General features: G+C 49.4%; 1 protein-coding gene and 1 long non-coding RNA gene across 2 annotated transcripts in view; one reads left to right on the plus strand and one right to left on the minus strand.

Moving 5' to 3' along the window:
• Positions 1 to 10,396, plus strand: part of CKAP2L (cytoskeleton associated protein 2 like) — a 26,607-nt gene extending 16,211 nt beyond the window's left edge. The window contains exons 6-9 of the mRNA XM_026516513.4: positions 34 to 189; positions 5,702 to 5,765; positions 7,360 to 7,549; positions 8,956 to 10,396. Coding sequence (XP_026372298.2) covers positions 34 to 189; positions 5,702 to 5,765; positions 7,360 to 7,549; positions 8,956 to 9,181 — 636 coding nt within the window. The 3' untranslated portion in view covers positions 9,182 to 10,396. The remainder of the gene's footprint in view (positions 1 to 33; positions 190 to 5,701; positions 5,766 to 7,359; positions 7,550 to 8,955) is intronic.
• Positions 5,251 to 15,132, minus strand: LOC130543124 (uncharacterized). The gene is made up of 2 exons (XR_008958180.1): positions 12,444 to 15,132; positions 5,251 to 9,091 (listed from the first exon to the last, which is right to left on the minus strand). It is a non-coding gene; the product is annotated as an uncharacterized LOC130543124 (long non-coding RNA).
• Between the last annotated feature and the right edge of the window lie 11,195 nt (positions 15,133 to 26,327).

The following is a 26,327-nucleotide window of genomic DNA, read 5'->3' on the forward strand; positions in this document are numbered from 1 at the left end:
GCAGTAATTACCTCTGGGTATTTTTTTTTACAGGGTGTACCATCTAATGCAATATTTGCCATATTGTCCAGTATTCCTGAGGTCGAAAAATTTGCTAAATTCTGGATCTGTAAAGCAAAGGTGTTGGCAAGTAAAGGCACCTTTGATGTTATTGGGCTGTACGAAGAGGCCATTAGAAATGGGGCAACAGTGAGTATCTGTCTTGGGTGGGTGACTTCCTGAAAATTCTCTCATGCCAGTTGTCTGTTGTTTGCAATATGGCAGTCATACAATGTCATGTTAAATTTCGAATTCATTTCATAACGTATACACAGATTATGAAGCATAACATGTCCTTTATGTACATTTAATTAAAAATTTATTTGCTAGAGGGGCACCTGGATGGCTCAGTCAGTTAAGCATCCAACTCGTGATTTCTACTCAGGTCATGATCTCATGAGTCATGTAATCGGGCCCCCGTGTTGGGCTCTCCATTCTCCACTCAATGGGGAGTCTGCTTGAGATTCTCTCTCTCCCTCTCCTTCTGCCTCTCCCCCCCCACACACACTCTCTCTTCCACTCTCTCTCAAATGAATAAATAAATCTTTAAAAACATTTTTTTTAATTTATTTGGTAGAAAGTAAACTAATAGAATCACTGTTCTTGTCAAGTGAGTGTGACTCACTTTACACTCATTGTAGAAATTTGCACTTGTGGAAAGTAACAGCATGGAAAGTTACAACATCAATATGCAGTACTTACAAAATCTTACCTCACCATAAAGAACCTAAAAATACATTAAGCCCAACATATCAATATTCATAAGGCACTAATTCAGAGCCAGTACATGAAAAAAAAATTAATTCTAAAACCTAGTAAAACCACTGTCTCCATATAACTTTTTTTAACAAAAACCGCATCCAACAGTTTTATAACTCTTTTCACTTAAATGTCACTTGTCATGTCATTTAATATTCTACCGTACCTCTTCCCATGATTGTTCAAAATCGGAGTTGTACATGCACATAGTTTAAACAGTCATAGTCAAAATCATTCAATAAGTTTCTTTCCATAAGGCCTCTGTCCCTCCCCTCCCATTTCCCACTTCCCAGAGCAAACTGATTATTTTCATATTTACCTGGATAGTTTCAGATAGTGTGCTTATATTGCTATTTCTTGATTTTTCAGTTTTAGACATGATTTGTAGACTTCTAACTATGCAGGATGAGGATTTAACCCTCTTTCTGACACACACATATATATGCATGTATCCCCAAGAGACACATGCCTGCAAATTTTGCCATCCTCCATATTTCCATTAGAGTTATATGGAAATCCTGGTCACTATTGTTATGAATAATCTATGCTCATAGTTATGAATATGTAAGAAATACATGAGTACATTGAGCCATGTAATATATACTATAACTATTCTGCCTTTCAAGCATGACTTTCTACTTTTCCTGAAGTTAATTATTGTCGTGTTTTTCCTTTGCTTATTTTTCTGAGTATTTATTACTATGTAATTGATTCCAAACTTTTCTCTAATTGTCTAAATTTCTCAATACTTTTTTTTTTTAATTCAAGTTAGTTAACATATAGTGTAGTATTGGTTTCAGGAATAGAATTTAGTGATTCATCACTTACATGTAACACCGAGTGTTCACCACAAGTGCCCTCTTTAATGCTCATCACCTATTTAATCCATCCCCCCACCCACCTCCCCTTCAGCAACCCTCAGTTTATTCTCCATAGTTAAGAGTCACTTATGGTTTATCTCCCTGTTTTAATCTTATTTTATTGTTCCTTCCTTTCCCCTATGTTTATCTATTTGGTTTCTTAAATTCTACATATGAGTGAAATCATATATTTGTCTTTCTCTGACTGACTGACTTCACTTAGCATAATACATTCTAGTTCCATCCACGTTGTTGCAAATGGCAGGATTTCATTCTTTTTGATGGCTGAGTAATATTCCATTGTGTATATATACACCACATCTTCTTTATCCATTCGTAAGTCAATGGACATTTGGGCTCTTTCCATAATTTGGCTATTACAGATAGTGCTGCTATAAACATTGGAGTCCATGTACCCCTTTGGATCAGCACTTTTGTATCCTTTGAATAAATACCCAGTAGTACAATTTCTGGGCCTTAGGGTAGTTCTATTTTTTTTTTTTAAGATTTTATTTAATTATTTGACAGAGATAGAGACAGCCAGCGAGAGAGGGAACACAAGCAGGGGGAGTGGGAGAGGAAGAAGCAGGCTCATAGAAGAGGAGCCTGATGTGGGGCTCGATCCCATAATGCCGGGATCGCACCCTGAGCCGAAGGCAGACGTTTAACGACTCTGCCACCCAGGCGCCCCAGGATAGTTCTATTTTTAACATCTTGAGGAATCTTCATACTGTTTTCCAGAGTGGCTATACCAGCTTGTATTTCCAACAACAATGCAAAAGAGTTCCCCTTTCTCCACAGCCTCACCAACAACTATTGTTTCTTGAGTTGTTCATTTTAGCCATTCTTACAGGTGGGAGGTGGTATCTCATTGTAGTTTTGATTTGTATTTCCCTGATGCCGAGTGATATTGAACATTTTTTCATGTGTCTCTTAGCCATTTGTATATCTTCTTGGAGAAATGTCTGTTCATGTCTTCTGCCCATTTCTTAACTGGATTATTTATTTTTGGGGTGTTGATTTTGATGAGTTCTTTATAGATTCTGGATACTAACCCTTTAACAGATATGTCATTTACAAATGTCTTCTCCTATTCCCCTGGTTGCCTTTTAGTTTTGTTGATTGTTTCCTTCTCTGTGCAAAAGTTTTTATCTTGATGAGGTCCAAAATTTCTCAATACTTTTAAAACATCAGATATCCTATCGATTTCTTTTTCTTAGAGACCCTTCTCCGAGAACTTTCTGACATGTTCCAGTCTTAACAGGTTGCTCTTTACCACTGTCTTTGCCTGTCATTCTGGGATCTTACACCATCACCCTCACATTCCTGTATCTATCTGCATTGTCTGTTTTTCTTCTCCAGTGCTTTGCTTCTCTGTTTTTTGTTGCTGCTGTTGGTTTTATTTTGGTTTTGTTTTATTTTATTTTTTTTAAAGATTTTATTTATTTATTCAACAGAGATAGAGACAGCCAGCGAAAGAAGGACACAGCAGGGGGAGTGGGAGATGAAGAAGCAGGCTCAAAGCGGAGGAGCCTGATGTGGGGCTCGATCCCATAACGCTAGGATCACGCCCCGAGCCGAAGGCAGACGCTTAACCGCTGTGCCACCCAGGCGCCCCTGTTTTATTTATTTAATTTTATTATTTTTGTTTGAAAGAGAGCGTGCATGTGTGCATGGGGGTAGGGGCAGAGGGAGAGAATCTTCAAGCAGACTCCCTGCTGAGCACAGAGACTGACTCGGGGCTCAGTCCCATGACCTATGAGATCATGACTTGAGCCGAAACCAAAAGTCTGACACTTAACCCACTGAGACACCCAGGCGCCACTCCAGTGTTTTTCTTCTCTCTCTGTTTTGTGTTATTGTTGTTGGTGGTGGTGTTTTTATTTTCCTTTGTTTTCTCTTGTTCATGAAAGGCTTTACTCAGATGCCAGTAAAAACTGGGCTGTATACAAAGAGGTGATTTGAAAAAGTTCTGGACACATGGATGAGGTTTTACCATAGGGTGATCTGGCCGAGCCAATTGGGTGAAGAACCCTCAACAGCAATGTCTTCAGATCTTTCTAAAACTGGTCATATTCTCTAAAGAAGGATCTTCCAATCTCTTCCTGGGAGCTGGAAATCAGACTACCAGTGTTGTGAGGGAGTAGAGAGCTGGCATCTCAACCTTCAGCATGGAAACTTTCATTTATCCCTTTTTTTCAGTGGGGCATCCCCACCTTCAATTGTGCATGATATTCCCCAGAGACTTGGAAAATACGTCTTCAGTTGTCTGTTAGGATAAAAACTTGGAGGGGCGCCTGAGTGGCTCAGTCGGTTAAGCCTCCGACTTTGGCTCGGGTCATGATCTCAGGATCCTGGGATCATGCCCCACATTGGGCTTCCTGCTCAGCAGGAAGTCTGTTTCTCCCTCTCCCTCTGCCTCTATGCCTTCCCCAGCTTGTGCTCTCTCTGTCTCTCTCTCAATTAATAACATCTTTAAAAAAAACAACAACAACAAAGAAGACTTGGAAGTTTGACTGCTAAACAGATGCTCAAGAATCCTCCTGATTTTGACCCCACCATTCATTCTTGAGCCTTTCAGAAAGGCCCTGTGGTTGAACCATGTTGTTTCTCAGCCACATTGCTAGCTTAGGATTCAGCTCTTTCAAGCTGGTTAAGTTGGTTACCTCTTCCTTCTACATTCTAGCTTCCAAATCTTGTTGCTATTTCTCCTATTCTCTGTAGTCATTGCCTCCTTTAATCCCATTATCATTTCACTAGAGTTTCCATAGGGATTAGAAATAAATGTATATTCAATCCATCATCTTTAACTAGAAGTCTATAAAAATGTAAAATATGTTGGGGCGCCTGGGTAGAGCAGTCGTTAAGCATCTGCCTTCAACTCAGGGCATGATCCCGGCGTTCCAGGATCGAGTCCCACATCGGGCTCCTCTGCTGGGAGCCTGCTTCTTCCTCTCCCACTCCCCCTGCTGTGTTCCCTCTCTCGCTGGCTGTGTCTGTGTCACATAAATAAATAAAATCTTTGGGGGGAAAAAAAAAGTAAAATATGTTGATAAATGTTTTATATAATTCAGACTTTTTGCAATGTATTCTGTACATTTATTCCCATTCCCTCAAGCTTAAAGCACATTAGACTTTGTGAAAATGTATAAATAGCTTTGCTTTTATGCTCTGTTGTCAGTTCACATCTATTATTTATGTAATACAGAATTCCAGATCAGAAAGACCAAGCTCCAAATATAATATTCCTATCAGAAATTACAGTTCATTTATGGTATTCTACTTCATGGCATAGTTTAAATACTTTGAAAAAGGAAATCTATCTCAGATAACTTTACCAGAAAAGTACTTTTTAATATTTTGCCAGAAAGGTACTTTAAATCATAATGGCTCTTTTCTAATGTTTTATTTTTTATGTTATGTTTAATACTGTATTTTATATGTTATGTTTAATGTTATGTTTTTTATGTTACTAAATAAAAGAAGAAAGAAAGGAAAGGCTAGGGAAGATTATCCAAAATACTAACTAAAGGCTGCATTTGGGTGATTGGATTACGGGTGATTTCTCTTTTTAAGTTTGACTATTTTTCAGTTTTTCTGTAATGAGGTATATGACTTTTATGATAAAAACAAAAATTCAGTTAAGACAACGCTAAAAACATATGCTGCATTTTTGTATAACTAACTTTACATCTTGGGGCCAGAATCTTTATGTGGGGACACATCTTCAGTGGGATCATAGAAGTCAATTAAGAAAATTAACTGACTTAGAGAAATGTCACTACAGACAGCTTTCCTTAAGCACATTTCTTCGTTAAAGTCAAGCATGCCAGCATTTAACCAACATTTTCTTTGTTCTTTCATTTTTCACATAAAGCAATAGATCTGAAACTTTTTAAATGTCATTTATAGTTAGATAAGAGATCTTTTAAAAGGAAACATTTTTATTATAAAAAGAAGCTCATTTGATGTTAAGCAAAGTTCCTTAGATCATTTTCTCCATGAATGTTTTTAATACTCTTTATGTATTTTCTTTCTTCCAGCCAATACAAGAGTTACGGGAAGTTGTTCTTAATATTTTGCAAGACCCAAACAGAACCACAGAAGGTACTGCTGTTTTTGTATTTAAATTCACTCCCTCCAGCCGCTCAAGTAAAAGTCATCGAGAAACACTTAGGGGAAAAAAGAAAAGAATTCTAAATCCCCTGAAATCCCTCTCACTTCTTGGTTTCCATAGCCTGGTTTTCTCAGCCGTCATCATCAGCTGATTTATTTCTATTATTACAAGTAAATACACTGCTCAACACCAAACATAGGCTGTTTTCACAAGAGCAGTCTACACCAGGGTGTCTTGCTTCCCTGGAGGGCTAGGTGGGAGAAGACAAGTGGCTCTTTCTCAGACAAGACTGAGGCAGAAGGGAGAGATGCCTCTGTGTCATAACAACCCACCAGGACTCACACATCCAAATTCACATTATAGCCTTCAAAATTGGAGGCACCTAGGTGGCTCAGTTGGTTAAGCGTCTGCCTTCAGCTCAGGTCATGATCGCAGGGTCCTGGGATCAAGCCCCTAATCCGGCTCCCTGCTCAGCAGGGAGTCTGCTTCTCCCTCTGCCTGCTGCTCCCCCTGCTTGCGTTCTCTCACTCACTCTCTCTCTCTCAAATAAATAAATAAAATCTTAAAAAAAAAAAAAAATGACTGGAGTAGGAACATTTTCACTTAGCTAACCATTGCTGTCATTGGTCAGAACCTTTAGAAAACTCTTCTATGAAAAATACTGTGCCAAATACAGTGAGTGGCCCACTGTAATTGCTTATATTTGTTATATGAATGGCATGAAAAACAAGCTACTTTGAAAAAATAAAACAGATTATTTTTCTGATCTTAGAAGGTGACAAATGTTCTTCCTTTAAGACAGATTGAATTTGGGGGAACAATCAAGTCATGTGGAGTGATAGCTAACTACCCCATTAGTTTTGGGAAAATTTTGGGAATAAGGTCACAGGGTAGATATACTCAATGTTACTCTTATACTGGGAATGATGCTACTATTCAGATATTTGTTTATAATTCATGGCATTGTTCTTCAGACGGATAAGAAAAAAGATAGGAATTCGTGCCTTTCCTACTCCTTGGCCCATGTTGACCTCTTTTAGGGTCTTAGCTTCCAACCACAATATCTGCCTATCTCAGCTAATTTCCTTCCCTTCCTCTTGGTTGTTGTGATTGAGCTATCATGTATATTGTGTTAACACAAGACATTTTTTCACCCACTGCCCAAGGTAATAGTCATGTGGTCATCCCTTTTAGGAAGGGATTGGAAGCTCAAGTGAGTTAACTCTAGTGAGTCAAGGAAATTGACCCAAGGTTGGTCAAAAACAATGATTAGTCCCTAAGGGAACCTCTCTCAAGAGCGAATAAGAGATGGGGATGTGTTCAGAATGTTGAAAAGCTATCAAGGATCCAACTCTAGGGGCGCAGAGGCTCAAAGGCTGTCTGGAGGGCTGGTTAGGAGGATGGCCTGGTGTAGCAGGGCCTGGCTAGACGGCTGGGCAGGAGAAACCATACATCTCACTTCAAATCAGTTACTCTTTTTTCAGTTGGGAAATCATTGTATATATTGATTTTTCATTTTATTGACTTTCAGTTTCAGTATTAAGTTGCTAAACCTTACTTTCCTTCTTGACCTTGCATACACAGGAGTTACCCCTGACTCTTCAGTTGCTGAGACAAATATAATAGCAACAGAAGAACTGGCCAATAAGACAGAATCTGAAAAGTCTTGTCTTTCTCTGAAAGAGAGAGACCAGGTTACAGCAACACCCCACATAACCAAGGCAGAAGAGGATAACCATCCTGGTATCAAATTACAGATTGCCCCGATCCCTAGGTGAGCAAACTCTAAAGTAAGCTTTGTGTTTATGGGCTTTATTCAAGACCTGTTCTCAGTTTCACTTCCACAGATCCAGAGCACCAGCAGTTTGTGGACACCCCTGCGACATGTGAGGACCAGGTGGTCTAATCCATCTCTGGCATTAAGGAAAGGAGCTGAGGGTGAGGGGAGGGTTGGAACCACTGACAGGAAGACCTGTGCCCTTTCCGTGCACACACACCGTCGCCCTCACAGCACTCCAAGGAGACCTGACCCGCCCTGAGGAAGGTGGTGCTGGAGTCTGGAGACAGGCTAGAACGGATTTCCCCTCCCTGCTGGATTGGGTCCTGCACTTACAGATCCCACGCGCTTTTCCTCCCAGGCCCCGGGGCGGGGACACCGAGTGCCAAGCAGGGGCAAGCTCTGTAGCTGTAGGAGGGAAGGGACAGAGAACAGCCCTATAAAAACAGGCTGTGCAGTCGGGTGTGTACTAGATAGAAGCTGCTCGTTTTATTGGAAGTGTTTGGTGTTTGAATAAGTGTAAGTTTAAGGCAGAAGTCATGGGAACTGTGTCAGGATATCAGTGCCATTTCCTAGAACATTAATATAACATCAGTCTCTATTCATGATCTTAAAAAAGACTTCCAAACAAAAGCACCACGACCACACAGTTCTATATTTTAGTTCCCTGGAAAGCACAGCTGGGCCTCTTCCAGTCCTAAACCCCTCTCTCAGTGCTGCCATTACAGCCGACACAGAGAAGGATGAAGGCAAGCAGGTGATCCGAAACCACTTCTTGCTGGCTCTGGAATTTATTATGAGAGTTTTTAGCATGCCGGCCTGCTAGTTTTGCTTAGGCTCATGTAATCAGTGGGTTTGTGAGATGTAGACCAGATTCACTACAGGGAAAGTTCTCTGCAAACTATCCTCAGGGCTACTTTTTATTGGACACATTAAAGTTCACAAGGAAGACGCCCAGTTTGTTCCAGTTTTAATTTGTGGCTTGGTCCACCATCTTAAAAGATGGTTTTTGAATAATTTTCTGTCAAAGCGAGGAGAATCTTAGAATTCATTTGTCCAACCCCATTTGGTGTTAGGCCCAATTTCCTTAAAACCTATCAACTCTTTGAAAGTTTATGAATAAACAAACACCAACCGCTAAGTGTCTAATAAAAACCACACTTAACACTTCATTCAATAAATCTCTGTGCTTATACCATCCAAGAGCAGATAGACACCACCCAGTTCATTCTGACAATCAAGGAAAAGCCATCTGAGGACAGGAGCTGCTGTACGCGCACTCTTACATCAACTTTCATTGAAATGTCTACCATGTCTTATTAGGACAGAAGAAAAAATTCAGAACAATAAGAAGAATTTCCAAAGCAGTTATAAGGCTCTGAATGCATCTTTCTGTCCCACAGAGTAAGCGGAATGCCGGAAGTACAGGACATGAAGCTCATCACCCCTGTGCGGCGCTCGGCAAGGATTGAGCGGGCTGTGGCCCGCTACCCGGAAATGCTGCAGGAACACGACTTAGTAGTGGCTTCTCTTAACGAGCTGTTAGAAGTGGAAGAAACAGAGTGTTTTATATTCCGTAAAAATGAGGCTTTGCCTGTAACATTAGGGTTTAAAATCCTCGAGTCATAATTTCTTAATGCCTTTTTTTTTTTTTTTAAAGGTGTTTCAGAGACTCCGTGAAATACCCTTGGCCAGGTGACCTGGGCAAAACTATATAACGGACAGGCAGACTGTGGGCCCTTAGGATTTAGTCACTGGGCTTACTCTCGAATTTAATATCCCCACGGGACTGTCTTTGGTTTATTTAAGACTATAGTTTGCCACAGTTTATAGTACATAAATTTTAAGCTATTGAATATTCATTTACCCCACAAGTATGGTAAAAAATGTTCACCTTATTGACCTAATTTACTCTCAGTGTAGTTCTTTTTTTCACATCAAGAGGCTGGTGCCGCAGGATGATGGACTTTCCTTCCTGCATCCGCCTTAGCGGAGAGGGCGAGGCCTATCTGCCCCGAGGGGAGCTTCGAAGCTAGCCTTCTGGACCAGATGCCATGCGACAGACTGTCTGATCAAATCCCCTCATTTTACGGAGCTGACGCTAGCTGTGCTTTTGCTCAGAGATCCCAGGTGACTTTCGTATGCGACTCTGACTTCTGTCACAGCACCCTACAGATGAGGGGTAATTCCCACCCTGGCTGTGCCGGGGCTTCTCCAGTGGAACACAGTTCTGAACTGCGGTAGTCGCCTAGCTTTTATATCCAAATCTAATTTTGCATTTGTTATTCAGAAGTGCTTCAAAGAAAAACAAAAGGGAGCAGGGGAGAGGGGAGGGCAGGGTCACTTGCTTCTTCACTTCAATTCTTTGCTACAGGACACCTGACCTGAGAAGACAGTACAAGCCCCAGAGACTATTATAGGTTGCCTTTCCTTCTTCCTGGGCAACTGTTCTTGGAAAGTTAAAATTAGAATCATTATGTAAATATAATGTATAGAAAAACCTAGCCAACATATTGTGAATTTTAAAATTTTAGCTTTCTTAATATTTAAGTATTATCTAAAACAAAAAAATTAAACTTTGTTCATTCCTGCTTATCCATTTATTTTATTTATTATTAAAAAAAAAACAGTGATGATGGCTTGGCCTAGAGAATCAGGGTTTTGTCCAGGGAAACTCTGCTAGGCAATCTCAAGAGGCCTCATAGGGAACAGTCATTACCATGGAGAACTCACCTTGATCAAGGGTCTGCCCATCACCCTCACCCAGGAGCTAGATTTTATCACAATGAGGGAAGCACCATCTTTCTAGGTCAGGTTTATAATGACAAGGTTCATAAAACTGAGCTATCAAACCATAAAGTTGATATACTAATTTTCAATAAGAATAGATGGTCACCACAACCAAAATGCAGGACTCCACACAGCCAGCCCTTTCCTTCCCTTTGGACAGCCTCCCTTTATCTGTGAAGCCAAATAATGCCCAGGGAGCTGCTGAGAGATCACGAGATCTGAAGGCCAGTTTCAGTTAGGTTTCTGTCGGTTGCTAGGGGAGAAGTCCCACACACACAAACACTTGTGTAGGACACTGTCATTCAGCGCTTCCTCTGGCTGTGTTCCATGCATCTTATCTCACTACATCTTCGCAATAGCCTTATGACATAGGTATGGAGACGCTACTTAGACGGTCAATGATAGGGCTGAAATTTCAGACTCAGGGCTGTCTGGCGCCAAGTCCAGACCTTTCAATCCCCGCCTCTATGCCAAGTAAGGACATGAGGAGTAAGAAGGCGATATGGAAGAAGAACTTCTTGAACTGTTCCCATTTACCAAACAGGAATTGCTATGAGAGCCAGAGTACGGTTGTTTATTCTACAAATGAGGTACTTGATTACATTTTTTACCACCAGGCCGCTAACTCAGGGGCGATGCTTCCATTCCCTTCCTTTCTGACTGCTCAGGGCTGGATGTCAGAATTAGGGTATCGATTGAGCTGCTGTAACTAGTCCCAAAGGGAAACGTGTCTCTCTTACATCAGTAGTTCAAGTGAAACTGTCCAGTGTTTGGTGCCAAGGCCAGGCCACATCTGTCTTACGGCTCTGCCATCCCCGGGATACAGCCTCATCCATATAACCAGAGATGGCTCCCCAACCAATGTCACATTCCAGCCAGAGGGACCCGGGAAGAGAGGAGATAGAACACATGCCCCTCTCCTTTTTAAGGTTACAACTTGGAAGATGGACACATTATTTCTATTTAGGATTGTGGGGCCATTGAGCACATACACTTATCTTCAAAGAAGGCTGGGAAACGTATTTTGGGTGCCCACATGCCCAACTAAAAATTCTTCCCGAAATGGACTATCAGTGTCTACTATAGTCTTTGGAATAATGGGGCACATTTCCAACTAAAGTGTAGGTAAATGAGTACAGAGGTAACAATAGGTTTAAAAAAAAAAAAACACCTGCATTAAATGAACAGCCCCAAATAGAAGTATCTTCCACCCTACCATGCCCCAGCTGACTTCCTACGAGCTTAGCAGAGTTCTCATCCAAAGCTTTCTAGTCTTTCCCCACTTCCTCTTGTCTTACAATCTATCTTTTGCCCCACCCTTTCCCCTGCAATGTAATAATAAACCAGGTGATGTAGTTTACTCAGTGGAACACACAAGACACCGAAGATGCCAGAGATGCAACAATGAGCCACGTGACCTGGCCCCATGAAGCCAAGAGTCCAGCGGGACACAAATGTGTGAAAATGGAATAATCCCCAGAAACCAAGGTCTCTAGGATGGGACCAACAGAAGGACCTGATCCAGTCACAGGGAGGTGGAGAGGCCCCTCGAGTCTGAGGCAAGAGCAGGTTTAACAGGAGAAGAGGTAGGGGATGCTTCCGGCAGAAGGAAAAGCATGCGAAAGGCCCTTTGGCCACCGCTTCCCCCTCCTCCTCCCTCACTCTTCCTCAGACCCCAAGCGTTCTTCTGGTGGCTGTTCATCCCCAGCCTCTCTGCATTCTCACTCCCTAGCAGGGAATTCTAATGGTTGAGTTCTGTAGTATTAGCTACTGCACCATATTTCAGCATCTTTCCAGAAAAGTATGGGCCCTAGAGTCTGAGCAATTTTCCTGATAAAATTCTACCCCGTAGCCCTTGAACAAGAATGCAGTGTTTGAAGACGCAAGGCCAGGGATACCTGGTCTCTGCTTGGAGAAGCCGCTTTACCGAACAGGCCCACAAGTCAAGCCAGGAAGAAGAACGAAAGGCCTTGGCAGGGCCAGACCTAGCTTCTGAAACTCTCTCAGTACGTGGCCTGTTGGCCCTTATTTATCCTCAGATATTCCAAATGTTTCCCTTGATTATCCACAGAAAGAGAAACTAGCGAACTGTTTCACAGACCTGTTCCTTTGAGAGTTTGTTGTGTCATTTCAGTTACGTAGGTATATTCCTTCTAAGCCTCTAGATGATGCCAGATGATGCTACCAACAGACGAAACAGGAGCCCTATAAGCGAATTCAAATCAGTGACATCAGAACAACGAAGGGCCCGGGCTTAGTGCCACAGAGCAGCTCCTGCCAAAATAAAGTACCAAGTCTTGAAGTCATGAGTATGACTTTGTATGTGTTTTAATGCATGTATACCTCCAGCTCAAAGATGTTCGGGCTGTCTCATTTACCATCTTTCATGGTGACCCGGAGACAAAGAACAGTTAATGAAGTCATCCACGGCCAATCTACTATTATTGTTATTACTAGGAACAGAACCAAAGTGCACAAAAATACTATTTTTTTTAAATGTGTAGAAATACAACTGGATGTGAACGATGATGCAGGTCATGGGAACTGGGTAAAATAATTCCACTTGTTATGCCCATTTTCAAATGGTTCAAAGGCCACAGGGGGTGTCTTCTAGGATGATGACGATACTCCCTCCCCTCTAAAAGATGTGTTCTTGGGCCTCAGATCTGTTACATTTATATTTCAATATGATTGCTTTTTCTCTCTTCCATACTTTGCCATTTATCTGAAAGCATCTCAGGTAGAGGACGACCATGATGCCAGCCCACGTCCAGGACTCAGTCCTCCTCAGTGCAGCCTTCCTGGTCCTCAGCCCTCTCTCTGCCCTGAGCCTTCTAAGAAACCAAGAAAGCTGGTTATGGAATCCATCCTCCCGAGCTCATACAACGGCTCCAACCCCAGGGTAGAGAATGTGTCAAAATGCCCTGGTCTGGTCTGGCCTAGAGATGAGGGGTAGAGAAATCGAACCACACACATCCCCAGAGAACCCCCAGTTCCTGATGGGAATGTGTCCAGCCCTCTGGTGGGCTGAGATGGAAACCTAGCTGTTAGAGATGGAAACCTAGATTGTTAACGTGCTTGAATTGTGAGCCCCTCCCAGGCAGGAGTAAAGTAGCTTACGAGGTTTCTAAATCACTGGGCAGGCAGGATGCACTCCGTAAACACTGGCTGAAAAAACGCACACTGAGCCTGGCACCGCCCAGCAGAAGGAAGCCTAGGAGATGGACATTTTAAAAATCAAGCCCCATGAAGCCTCATGCAGGGCTCAGGGATGCAGAACCAGGCCAGGAGCCAAGTCTGCCACTCAAGAAAGCTGGAGTGTCTACTCACAGGGGGACCAGGCAGCACAAAGTGACAAGGGAGCTGAAGCAGAGCCCCTACTCATTGGGTTTATAAAGGCTGTCTGGACAGGAATCCTAGCTTGGAACAGCACGTGTTCTGCAGCCTTTTCCAGAGTGGGAAGCTTCCTGGCCCTGGGGGACCCGATGCCCCATTTTAAAAACAAACATTTAATTTCTTCTTTTCTCTCCTGAATTTGAAATTCATAGATAATATAATTATTGTCTCTATAATTTTAAAAATCAGTGTAATACTATAACATAGGAGAAATACAAAGAAAAGCAATTTACGATAAAATAATAAAATTTCAACACAAATACTCGGGAATGATTACACTTGAAGACAAGATGCCCCCTCAGTTGAACACCATTCCAGGGGGAACCCCTCCTCGAGCACATGGTAGCCCCAGATGGCTGCGCTTCCCCAGCACAGCCAGCTGGCTCCTCCCAGCTCCACCATGGGCAGAAGCAACCTGCCACCTCCTAGCCCTGCACCCTCTGGCTGTAGGAGTGGAGGCAGGAGCAGGGATCCGGGTGAGCTCGTTCCTGCTCCACAGCTGACTCATGGGGCGTCTGGAAAGACATATGCAGGTGGAGATGGAGCTGCTCCCTCAGTGCCAGGGCTTTCTGGAAGCCTTCAGTTATGAATAGACGACACCCCCCCCCCACAACCCACGACTTCACTCTGCCCACAGCTACTGGCTTCCTGTCCAATGATGCTGTGGAAGAGGAAACCCTGGAGGGTCAGCCGGAGAAGGAAGGTTCTGGCAGATGGACATCCCTTTCTCAAAAATCCCAGGCCAGCACAGTCGAGTAAAGCTCAGGTCTTGACATGTTTCACTTTGGTGCTCAGGCTGCTTTTTCCTCACCTGTCTAGTCACTACTTCAGCAACGATGTCTAACGATGCTTCGGACCCCCAGCTTTGCCTGGAATTCTCCAGCCCTGCTCATCTGAAAACCTGGCAAGGAGATGGGGCTGCACATTGGGAGCTCGCTCCCACCCCTCGCCAGCATGTGGCAGTGTGGTGCGGGGGACAGAGCGTGTCCCCAGTTCTTCAAGAGCACTGGGTTCCAATCCTAGCCCTGCAGCCTACTAGCCATGTGACAGCAAGGTACCTAGGTTCTCTGCACTTCCATTTCGCCAATGGTACAATGAAGATTTCAAAAACTACTCTGGTGGGTTATACTGAGCATTAAGCAAAATTACTTAGAAACAAAAAAAAGAGGCTCCTAGCCAATGCAAGAAACCCAGGAGACACCCACAAAATGGTTTTCCCCTCTCAAGCATCTGGAAGGCAGCTGAGACTGGCAAGGAAAGCAGGAGGCAAGGAGCCCCAGAGAATCCTTTCAAGTCCAGATCCTTGACATGAGACTCCACGTTGTAAGATGAAAATACTGACTCTTCGTTGGGAGACCAGACACGCGGGCTCAGGGAAGCACCGCTTAGGTCCATCTCCCGGCTCCCGCTAACCCAGTGACATCATGGCCACCCCCCCCCCGCCCCCACCCTCGACCCAGGAGCATGAGCAGATGTTCTAGGGGAAAGCCAGCTGAGACGTTTACTGTACCCTCTGCCATTTCTTCTGAAGTCCCTGTATGTTAACTGAGGGGAGAGGGGCTGCAGCCTTCCTGCTAGCATCTGGTATCCTCTCTACCAAGGAAACAGAGTTAAGGTGGTCTCAATTTAAAGCAGGTGTGAAGGCTGGGCAGGAGCAGAACTTCCCAGCACCGGTGTCTTATCTCTACCACTAATTCCTCCTGTGCGTTTTTTTATGTCGCCCACAGTTCCCTGCAAGGCCTGGACCCACTTGCACCTGGAGGTGGAAGACTGAGACTGGTGACCTCGAGAGCTCTTGGCAGGGCTGGGGACCAGCGGGTCCTTCTGGGGCAGAGGGTCTGGGATGCCAGGGAGGCTCTGCAGGGACTCACCAGCTCTGGCCGCCCGATGCAGCGAGCTGAGCGGGTAGCGCAGGATGTCGAGGCAGGTGGCGGCGTAGAGGCCTGCGGAGCGCATCAGCTGGTAGGAGAGCGTCTGGCGGAAGCCGCCGCGGAACAGGCTGCCCACGTGCTGTTATGTAGCGCGGGTCCAGCTCCCGGGTGACTCTCTGGCAGAGGAGAGATCCCATCCCAGCTGGACCTGCATCACCCACAGCCGATCCTACCCTGCTGGGGCCGGGCCCCACTCTGCCCTCCCTGAGTCTATCACCGGGGACCTTGGGGCCTCTGCCCCGGGTGGGAAGGAGCTGTTCTTTAAACCCAGAGGCGGCCCGCGGTGCTCTGGGAGGGGGGGCAGCTCTCCGCTTTGCCCCTGGCCCCCTTCCCTGCTCTCCTCACAGTTACCTGCCTGGACCTGGGGAGTGACCACCCAGCCTAAAGCCTCAGCTTAACGTAGCTTCTGATGCCCCTACAGAGAGCCCGTGCAGAGGCGCACACACCGGGCCCCACGCCTGCCCCCTTGCAGGCCCCCACCTCATCACCAGGCCTTGCTTTCAGCGGCTAGAGAACCGGTCTGGACATTTACTCCCAGAGAGACCAAACGCATGCTATTCCCCCTCACTGGGCCTCCGTTTTCTCATCTGTAAAATAAAGGTAACTGTCCCTGCCCGGCCCACTTCTCGGGGCTATGGAAAGATAAACAGAATGCAAGGGCTTTGCACCCTGCAAAGGCTCTGCAGAGATCCCTCATTATCGGGCCCAGCTGCTCTGTGAATGCCAAACGGCCTGAATCCCGCGGACGCGGCCTACGGAACTCTCCCCGCCGTGGGGGCTGGTCAGTGGTGCCACGGGGCGTTTTCCGTCCTCCTCTTCCCAGGACCCATCAGCTCGCTGGTCCTAAATCCCATCTTCTGGGGAGGCTCATCTAGCGGCCCCCGGACGCTGATCGCAGCTGGCTGGGCAGACACATGACCCAACCCGACGGGCCCGCACCTCTCAAGGAGGGCGAACGGAGATGCAGACAGGCGCTGCAAACCACCCCACAGGCTCCATCAGCCCTTCTGCGGCAGGGCCCTGCCGTCATTTGGAACACGGGCCAGCAGAGGGCGCCGGCAGACAAGGACAGGCGTGGCTCTGCGGAGGTCGGGGAAAGTTCCCGAACTGGGCTCAGGAACCTGGGACTGAGCAGATGGCGCAGGCAGCCTGGAGGCCCACACCCTAAGCCCCAACCCCCGCTGGGGGTCTCCTCCTCACTCAGCATTCACTCGTACCTGAATCTCCCTCTTGGTGAAGGTGCAGCCCATAACTGCTCCCATCCTTGTGCCTGCTACAAAAATGGCCACATGACCCAGGAGAAAAGGATCAGGGCCTCCAAGCTCCAGGCACGACCTCCGTAGATCTCATGGGGGTCAGAGGGCACTCCACGGGCACCCAGTGAGGGGGCTGGGCTGGGTGTGCACACATGTGTGAGAGGATAGGCCTCCTGAGTCCGTGCTGAGTGGGTAAGGAGGAAGGACCTAGAGGTCACAGTGTGACCCAAGGGGTCAGAGGGATCCCAAAATCCAGTTTACTAGGGAAGGCCAGGCCCCTCCATCCCTCTCCCCTCCGCAGGCTGGGCTCTCACTGGTACAGCTCTGCCAGGCGCACGTCCAGCCTCTTCAGCTCCTCCATTTGCTCTGAAGAGTGGACAGGGGACAGCAGGGGGTGAGTGACAGCCCTGCCTACCTTTGTCTGCCCCAGGCCCGGTTCAGCCATGTGGTGAGGCTGGAGCGGTCACCAGGGGTCTACACACCCCAAGCTGTGTGCATTACATCCTTCACCCCTTCCTTACCTCAAGTGACGCTCCACCCAGAGCGAAGCAGAGACGGCAGAGGTCCTGTGCGACACGTGAGGAAGCCGGTCAGGGAGTCAGGTGACCCGCCCAAGGTCACAGGGGAATGACTCAAACCCAGCTCTTAGAACAAACCCGAATTGTTTGGGCTCATAGCCACTCCTGACCCCAAGGATACTTCGAGTCATTCCCAGGTCGGGAGTGGACCTTCCCCTCTCTAAGAGTCCTCAGGTGAGTGGGGAGGAGAGAGTCAGGCGAGGAAGGAAGCCTCAGACTACAGAACCACCACAGTACTCCGGAGTCAGGAGATAGGAGTTTGAGTCGGCCTGGCCCTTTCTGGCTGTGTGACTTTGGGCAAGCTGCTTAACCTCTCTGGATCTCTCTTTCCTCATGTATAGAGTAGATCCACTCCTATAAACCACAAAGTGAACAGTATTACTATGGTCACTACCAACCCCCAACAGGAAAGAGGGCAAGATGGCAAAGGGGCAGGCCTCTGCACTAGTGGCCAGCGCCCCCCTTCCTGGCCCTGACCGCTCCGCACCCCACCCTTTTCTCGGGCCCAGATGCCCAGCTCCCAGGACAGCTCAGGAATCACCAGGCAAGTCTGCCAGCCCTGCTGCTTCTTAGACTTGAGGATGTCCCCAAAGATGTGGTCCCCGATGTACAGGATATCCTTCCCCCGCACCCCAAGCAGCTTGCACACCACGTCCAAAGAGCCTGCCCCACCACGAAAGGACAGGCTTGCTCACAGCCCCTCCTGCCTGGTGGGCAGGTTGGGGACATGGGCTCCTAGTCAAGGTGGGGTGCCTGTGGAGGCAGGGGGGCCAGGTGGGAGCTGGTACCTCCAGAGTAAACTGCACAGTGCTTGTGGGGCTCTACCACGTGGAGCCTGCCCACATCCTGGAGGGGCAGAGGGGCACCCTGGTCAGAGAGAGCAGGGGGCTGGCAGCGGCAGGGGTAATCATGGGGGCCTAGGTGGAAGGAGGTGGGGGCGAGCCCTGAAGGAGTCCCCTGGTTCCCTGTCTCCAGGGACAGACAGAGCAGCAGAGAGGCAGCTGCCAAGGGCAGGTCAGCCTCAGGGGCAGGCTCCCTCCCCACAACATGGCCCACCCTGTCAAGGTGGATGGGGCCTCAGCCCCCGCCATTACCGCCATTCCCGTGTCGACCTGTCTCAGCACTGTTCCCTCAGCAAAGAAGCAGGGCTTCTGTGTGTCTACCACAATCGGGTCGAAGTAGGACCTCCAGGGCCTGGCTGAGGCGTCAGCCTGCGGGGCAGGCATGGGACAGCATGTGCAGACATGCACACGTAGTCTGGAACACCTGACCCTGACACATGTCACAGCTCCTCCCTAGTCACCCATGCCCTGGCCCGCCTTGCTTGGCGGGGGTGCCAGCCCACAGTCGGCCACACTCCGCACTGGTGAAAGCTGGCCAGCGCTCCAGTCACAAGCCATCCTTGCGCCCTGGTCCTGACTCCCAACCCTGTGGCACCCCCGCAGGTTGCGGGAACTTAGGGGTCTGGCTCCCCAGCATCCTTGACCATGACCATGCTGGCACGAGGAAGTGCTCAAAAGGTATTTGTGCAAGCAGGTGTTGGGTATTGTGTGAGCTCACATCAGCCTCCAGTGCTCCTCTCAGTGCTCGGGCAGAGACCCAGGGACACAGGGGCTGAGCGCGGTGGCTGAGTTCGAGCCCCGCTCACCCATTTGCCGGCCAGTGACTCCTGGTCGCACGCGGTGCCGCAGGGTGGGTCACACACTCCCCTCCCCTGGGTCTGCCACAGCCTGCTCCCACTCCTTGCACCTCACTGAGCCCCTCCCCAAAAGTCTGATTGCCTCTTCATGGCCTCCTCCAAGGCTGTAAGTGGCCCTCCCTTGGCCTGGCTGAGGTCACTGGCCTCCCACCCCCTGCTCTCTCTGACCACCTCCAGCAAGGCCCACGCATGGGAAACGCCCTCTCCCACACTTAGTTCCTCTTCAGGGGAGGGCCAGACACGGGAGAGGCCTTCAGCGCTGCGGACTGGCCTGGCCCCCCCTGCCTTTGGCACAGCCCACTCCAGCCAGGCACGTGGCACTCACCTCACCAAGGCCAGCACGTAGGTCCTGATGGCCTGGCAAAGACAGGGCAAGGGTCAGAGCACCCAGCTGGGCTGGGCCAGAGGCCACTGCCTGCCTCTGCCCTCCCCCCACAGCACACACTGGGGACCACAGTAGCAACATGGTGAGAAATTGATCAATCCAATGAGACCTTAAAAAGCCAAGAAATGGAACCCAAAATGCCAAGGGAGGGTAGCAGGGTCTTGGCTCCTCCTGACCCCTCATTGTTCCTACAGGGCCTCAGTTTCCTCCAACGGCCAAAAAGGAGGCTTTCTCTGGACTCCGATGGTCAAGCCCCTCCCCACCCCGCCCCCGTCCACACACTCACATCCGTGTAGTTGTAGGTGCTGCTGGTGGCCAGAAACACTTTCCCAGCCTCCTTCATCTTGTCCAGCAGGAAGGGGATTCGCACCTGGAGCAGAGGTAGAAGTCACTTCCAAGCAGACGAGGCCCCCCCAGCTGCCCTGGGATCCCCTTCTAGGCTCTCAGCCTCCCAGGCACGGGGCTCCAGGCCAGGCAGGAGAGTCTGTGGGCAAGGCTGGCTGCAGAGCTCTGTCCACATCTTGAGGGGGAAGCACAGACACAGCCCCACTGCCCTGGGGAGGAGGGGACAAAGGGACAGGCCTGGTCATGACTCACTCACGTCCTTCTCCACGTATTTGTCCAAGTCCTTCAGGGTCTTCTTCAGACAGCCCTGCCGGCGGGAGCAGAGCCGTGTGTGTGCGTGTGTGTGTGTGTGGCCGTGCGCGTGCACAGGTGCTTGTATGTGTGTGGGCAGGTGTATGTGTGTGACCAAACTGCCCGCATGCCTGGGTCCAAGATGCAGGGAGCCCAGAGGAGTGGAAACTCTATGGGGGCTGGAGCCCTCAGGGTTGGCCCAGAAGAGCCGAGGGCAGACAGGTCAGGGGTCCCGGGGTCCTGGGCACTCCCCGACTGGTGGACGTTATCCATGGCATCACTCGCATCCTGGAAGAGGCTTCGGAAGGACATGAAGAGGTTCCCATGCTGGTAGCCAGTGTCACAGCTGGGGCAGGCTGAGAGGACAGGGGAGGCTGATAAGGGGGTCTGAGGTGACCACCAAACCTGGATCCTATATCAGAGTCACCCCTGGAACCACAGAGTTTATGTCCCAGCTGTGCTGGAAGGGGAGTCCCCGTGTGCTGCCGGTCATCCCTTGGGGGGCACGAGTTACAAGGTTGCCCCCTCCCCGCAGTGAAAGCTTTCCCACTGAGCTCCTACAGCCCTTTGGGAGGGGTCTTGGCAGGGACTCCAGTTCAGGGCTGGGGCCCTGGGCAGTGGCAGTGTCCTGTTGGTCACCCAGGGCCGGACAGGACACAGGACACACTTGGTGTAGTGGGAGCAGACAGAGAGGTCCACAGGCAGGAGTACAGGTAGGTCTCGGTGTGGAGAGGCCAGTCAGTCGCTGGCCCAGAGATCCAGGCAGCAGCCCATCCAGGCCAGAGCGGGGCACCCCGAGGACCACCTCCCACAGCCGCTGTCCAGCCCTCAGCCGACGGTGGAAGAGCGTGGTGAGGCTGTGGAACCTCCACAGGCTGTCCCTCTGAACGAACTTGCTGGGGTCGACTCAGATCTCTGCCCTGGGGAGGGAGTGGGCTGGGTGCCGTCGACGCCCCCTCCCTAGTGCCTCCTAGCGGCCCATTCAAGCCCTGCCGTTCCTTCCCGCCCGACCCACCCCTGCTCGCCCTCTTTTATCCAGCGGGCATTGCTGAGCCTCTGCTGTGTGCCTGAGTCTCTCCTCCCCCTCCTTCTTCTTTCCTCCAGCGTCCTTGCCCTCCACCCCTGGTCGCTTACTCCGAGAGGAGGGTGAAGCCATGGGTGCCCAGCAGCACGTTCCCCCTGGTGTCCACTTCAGCAGGTTTCCAGAGAGTACGTCAAACGCCAGCCCCCTAGGGAGAGAGCACAGAGGCTGTGGGTGGGGGTGCCAGGACTGGGAACGGGCCACAGCCTCCTGCCCCAGCCAGCTCCCGCACCTGGTGGGGAAGGAGAGGTTGTCAGTGTAACGCAGGATGTCACGCAGGGACCCGATGCACACCAGGCGCTCCAACAGGAACTCGAAGGCCCGTGCCTCATAGGGGGCCTGTAGGCTGTGGGAACCCAGCAGAACCAGGCTGGTTGGTGCTCCCACCCCCTGCTCCCTCCCTCCCGCCCAGCCAGGGTGGAGTCCCATCAGAGCCAAAGCAGCACCAAGCTGGGGTTGACAAAAATTCTGGAGAGGGGGGAGGAGAATGTTGGAATCAGCCCCCCAGCTCCCCAAGCCTCGTTGGGTCTGAGTGTGTCTGAGCACACGCGTGTGAGCGTGTGTAAGCACGCGCAGGGAGCCTTGGAGAAGCGTCTCGCCACGCAGGAGTGGGCCATGGCGTCCCTGGGAGGGAGGATGTGAGACTGTCCGAGGGGTGGTCATTTTCCTGAGGGGAGTCACCGTGTCCAAGTTCAGAGATGATGGGTTTGTCACGAACAGGTGGCGCTGTCCGCACGCGGGAGGGAAGGGAAGGCCACTGCCTCCCTGCCTGTGTGTATACTGTCAGTGTTTCCACCTGACAGCCCACCCCAGAGAGGGGTCCCCTTGCTAGCACAGGCGTGTGTCAGTGCTTTGAATGTCACCCTATCGGTGTATTTAAAGGAGTCACTCTTGGGGCTGCTCTGTTGTAAGGAGCATCAGGAAATGGGGTGTTTACAGGCTGAGGTGCCTCCGACCCCCCCCAAGTGCCCCTCTCACCGCTGGTGCCAGTCCTGCTCCGGGCCTCGCGGCGCCCCTCGGGGCTCCCTTCGCTCTCCCCTGTCCACCCTGGCCATCACCACGAGGAGTGAGCAGGAGGCCACAGCCCCTCCCCCAGCCTCCTGCACTATCAGTGGGAACCCGCAGCTTCCTTATCCCTCAAACACTTGCGGACACGACTGACCCAGCCAGCCCCACCCTGGGCCCCCATCTCCTCTGTGGGGGGGGAGTCATCCATGTGAGTCTCTGGTATCCATCCCCTCCCTTCTTCAGAAAAGAAAGCAATTATGATCAAGGAAGAACAATTCATCTGTATTACGCTACCCCCATTTCTAGGGCTTATGCATCCAAGGACTTCAACCATCTGGATGAAGCACAGAGGGGTCACAAGGCGGGAGACTCATGTACTTCAAAAAATACGAGTCTTTAATAAATACACAAAGAACTCAGGGCTCTTGCTTTACACACAATTCTAACACACTTATCACTTTGCCAAGCCCAAGGCCCCTTGAAGAAGTGACTGCTTAGAAGTATGCCAACAGTTCTGGGAAGTGCCAGATGAGCAGAATCTCAGAATCGGAAAAAAGTGCAACAGTCAGTGTCAAGAGCAGAGCAATCGAAACCATTTAGTGTCGAGCTGCAAATAGCGCTGAGGGCCCGCAGTGCCGGTTTTACAGCAAAGCACTCTGACTGCCATTAGAGCTTTGACCTGGATCATCTGAAAAGATGGAGGGTGTAGTACGCCCTCTTCTGAAATGGAAGACAAGTTTACGATGCACTTAAAATCTCTTTCTAAAATGACTAAACTAAATGCAATCAGGCACTCTTAAAGGGATAAAAATTATCTGGCGAGAGGGTATTTCGATGGAATAGTTCTCTCCTTGGCAATGCCAGACGAGCAGCAGTTAGTAGGATGAAGCAAGAATATGGAGGCTCAGGAGCTATATTCCCTCACTGGATGGATCTGGATGGATGGATGGAGGGAGGGATGGATGGATGGATGGATGGATGGATGGATCTGGATGGATGGATGGACAGACAGACGGATGATCGGATGAACGGATGTTTGGGTAAATGAGTGTGGGGAGGTGGATGGGTGGACGGAGGATGACCAGACAGTTACAAGAGCAGACGAGTGAACAGACAGATGGACCATAAATGGCAGGCGTTACTGAGGTGTCAGAGGAATATCAAACCTCAGAAATCAGGCACGTTTCCAGAGTCTCTTTCACCCATTATCCTGTGCTTTCTGCTCATGTTGGGTCAACCTTTTAAAAAGCGCCCTTTCTGGGGCACCTGGCTGGCTCAGGCGGTTGGGCATCCAACTCTTGATTTCGGCTCAGGTGGCCATCTCCGGGTCATGAGATCAAGCCCCACACCAGGCCCCACATCGGGCTCCATGCTGGGTGTGGAGTCGGCTTGAGATTCTTGCTCCCTCTCCCTCTGCACCTCCCCCTGCTCATGCTCTCTCCCTCTCTCTCTCTAGATAAATAAAATCTTTAAAAAAATAAAAAGCACCCTTTCCCATATTGCATGGTTCCTCTCTAGCCAGAAAAAAGATGGGGGGCGGGGGGGGGGCAGGAGGGAGACCTGGTTATAGGAAATCACTGGGAAGTTCCTAGCCCTCCCCCTGGCCGTTACCATGGCAAAACTTGCTCTTCTACAGCTGAACTTGGGGTTCCATCCCAAGCGTCCCTTTCACCTGAGGACAGGGAGGCCACCCAGTGACATCCAGGTACACTCTGTCACTTTAGCCTTTCCTCCGGCCACTTCTTCAAGTGTGCTCCTGGCCACCGCCTGGGGTTGACTGCACCATGTGGGGTCTATGCCTGGTCGTGCATAGTTGGTAACTAGTGTCGTCCATCACTTCCCATTGGGGCCAGCTGAGACCTGCACTGGGAGCCTCCCTGCTGCCGTCTGCTCAGGTGGCCAGTCTCTGCTCCCATCCCAGGGTACGGAGAGCCCCTTGGCTCATGGCAGGTCCAGCCGGGGAGGGACCTCGGGCTGTCCAGGGCCCCCCTGCACCCCGACCCCGGTGCCACTGTCACACTCATGAGGCTTGCTGCATTTCAGAGCCCCTTCGGGAAGAGATGTGTCACCGTAACAGTAAAAGAGTCCATGCAGGGCTTACCGTGGGTCTGGCCTCCCGCTTTTGCGAGTTTACAGATGACCAGATGGAGGCACAGGAGTTTAGCATCTTGCCCAGAGTTACAAAGCTAATAAACAGCAGACCAAGGACCGCACCAGAGGCTAGGCACCAACATCTGTGCTCTGGTCCCCACCAATGTTCTTTTTTTTTTTTTTTCTAAGATTTTATTTATTTTGTTTGACAGAGAGCAAGCACAAGCAGGGGGAGCAGCCAGACTTCTTGCTGAGCAGGGAGCCCGACACGGGACTTGATCCCAGGACTTTGGGATCATGACCTGAGCTGAAGGCAGACATTTAACTGACTGAGCCACCCAGGCTCTCCCTAACCAATGTTCTTATGACAGTGCGCCAGTCAGGGCTTCTCCAACTGTGAGACGCATTGGAATCTGGGGTCTGGTTAAATGCAGCTTCTGATTCAGCAGGTGCGGAGTGGGGCCCAAGATTTTACGTTTCTAACAAGTGCCCAGATCACCACCGGCGCGACGCCGGCCTGCACGACGCCTGAATAGCAAGGGCGGACAGGAGTCGGCCGCGCCAGTCACCCGGAGAGCCAGAAACCTTCTGTTTCGTGAGAATCAGCCAGGCAAGTGCAGGTGGGGGGCATTCAAGCTCAGGGGGCCACGGCCAGTGCGGAGTGACAGCCTGGCAGGTGGACGGACCTCCTTCCTCTCTGAGATGCACGTGTAACTGGTCCAGAGTGGGACCTAAGCATTGGGCATTTTTTATTCCCTGGGTGAGTCTAACGTACAACAAAGTCTCAGGACCTCACTTTAAAAAGACATTGAACAGGGACGTCTGGGTGGCTCAGTCCGTGAAGCGTCCGCCTTCGGCTCAGGTCATGATCCCGGAGTCCCGGGATTGAACCTCACATCTAGGGCTCCCTGCGCAGCGGGATGTCTGCTTCTCCCTCTCCCCTGCTCATGCTCTCTTGCTCTCACTCTCTCTCAAATAAATAAATAAAATCTTAAAAAAAAAAAAAAAGACTGTCAAAGTCTATAAAAAATGATAATAATAATAAATAAAAAGACATTTAACCAATCAACTCAACGCTAGACACAGTGGGTGCACATGGAGGCTGGAGCCACCCCATCCTTGGGCCTTGGGAATCTCCTCCCTCATGGAAACATCTAGCATTTTTCAAGAACTGTGTCTTCCCTTCATTTTCTCATTTGATGTTCATTTTCTCATTTGGTGTGCTGTGGTTGCTACCACTATTATTACCATCCTCTTCTCTTTCTAGAGGAAGAAGTGGAGGCTGAGCCAAGTTAAGGCCTTGCTCTAGAAACCTCTGTCATTCCCTGGGCCTTCACTTTTCCCTTCACTGACCCTCCTCTTAAAGCCCTGCTACCACCACACACAATACCACCACCAGCTCTCTGGGAAGGTTCTGGGGGAAACATCCCCTTCCTGCTGCTTTCCCTGCAGTCTGCCCCGAGTCTCAGTCACAGCCCCATCCCAGTGGGAGGGGGCGGTGGAAGAAGACAGTCACTCCCTTCTGTGTCATTGGTCCCTCTCCCACTTGGTCCAGTAGCCAGATGGAGGCAGGGGAAAGAACAGAAATCCCTGGGGCGCCTGGGTGGCTCAGAGAGTTGAGCGTCCGACTCTTGATTTCGGCTCAGGTCAGGATCTGAGTCCTGGGATTGAGCCCCACCAGGCTCCACGCTCAGAGGAGAGTCTGCTTCTCCCTCTCCCCCTGCCCCTCCTCTGCTCTCTCTCACAAATAAATAAATAAATCTTTAAAAGAATTTTTTTAAAAACCTAGAAAGCCCTACAGTTGCACTAGGCCAGGAGCTCTGCTCCAGGTGGAAAGGCATGGAGAGCAGGAAGGGAGGGGTGGGCAGCCAGGTGTTTTTGCAGGGCTGGTAAGTCCTCTGCAAGCCTGGCCACTATCTGTTGA

Source organism: Ursus arctos, unplaced genomic scaffold, assembly GCF_023065955.2.
Source record: "Ursus arctos isolate Adak ecotype North America unplaced genomic scaffold, UrsArc2.0 scaffold_8, whole genome shotgun sequence".
In the NCBI taxonomy this organism is placed as follows: Eukaryota; Metazoa; Chordata; class Mammalia; order Carnivora; family Ursidae; genus Ursus; species Ursus arctos.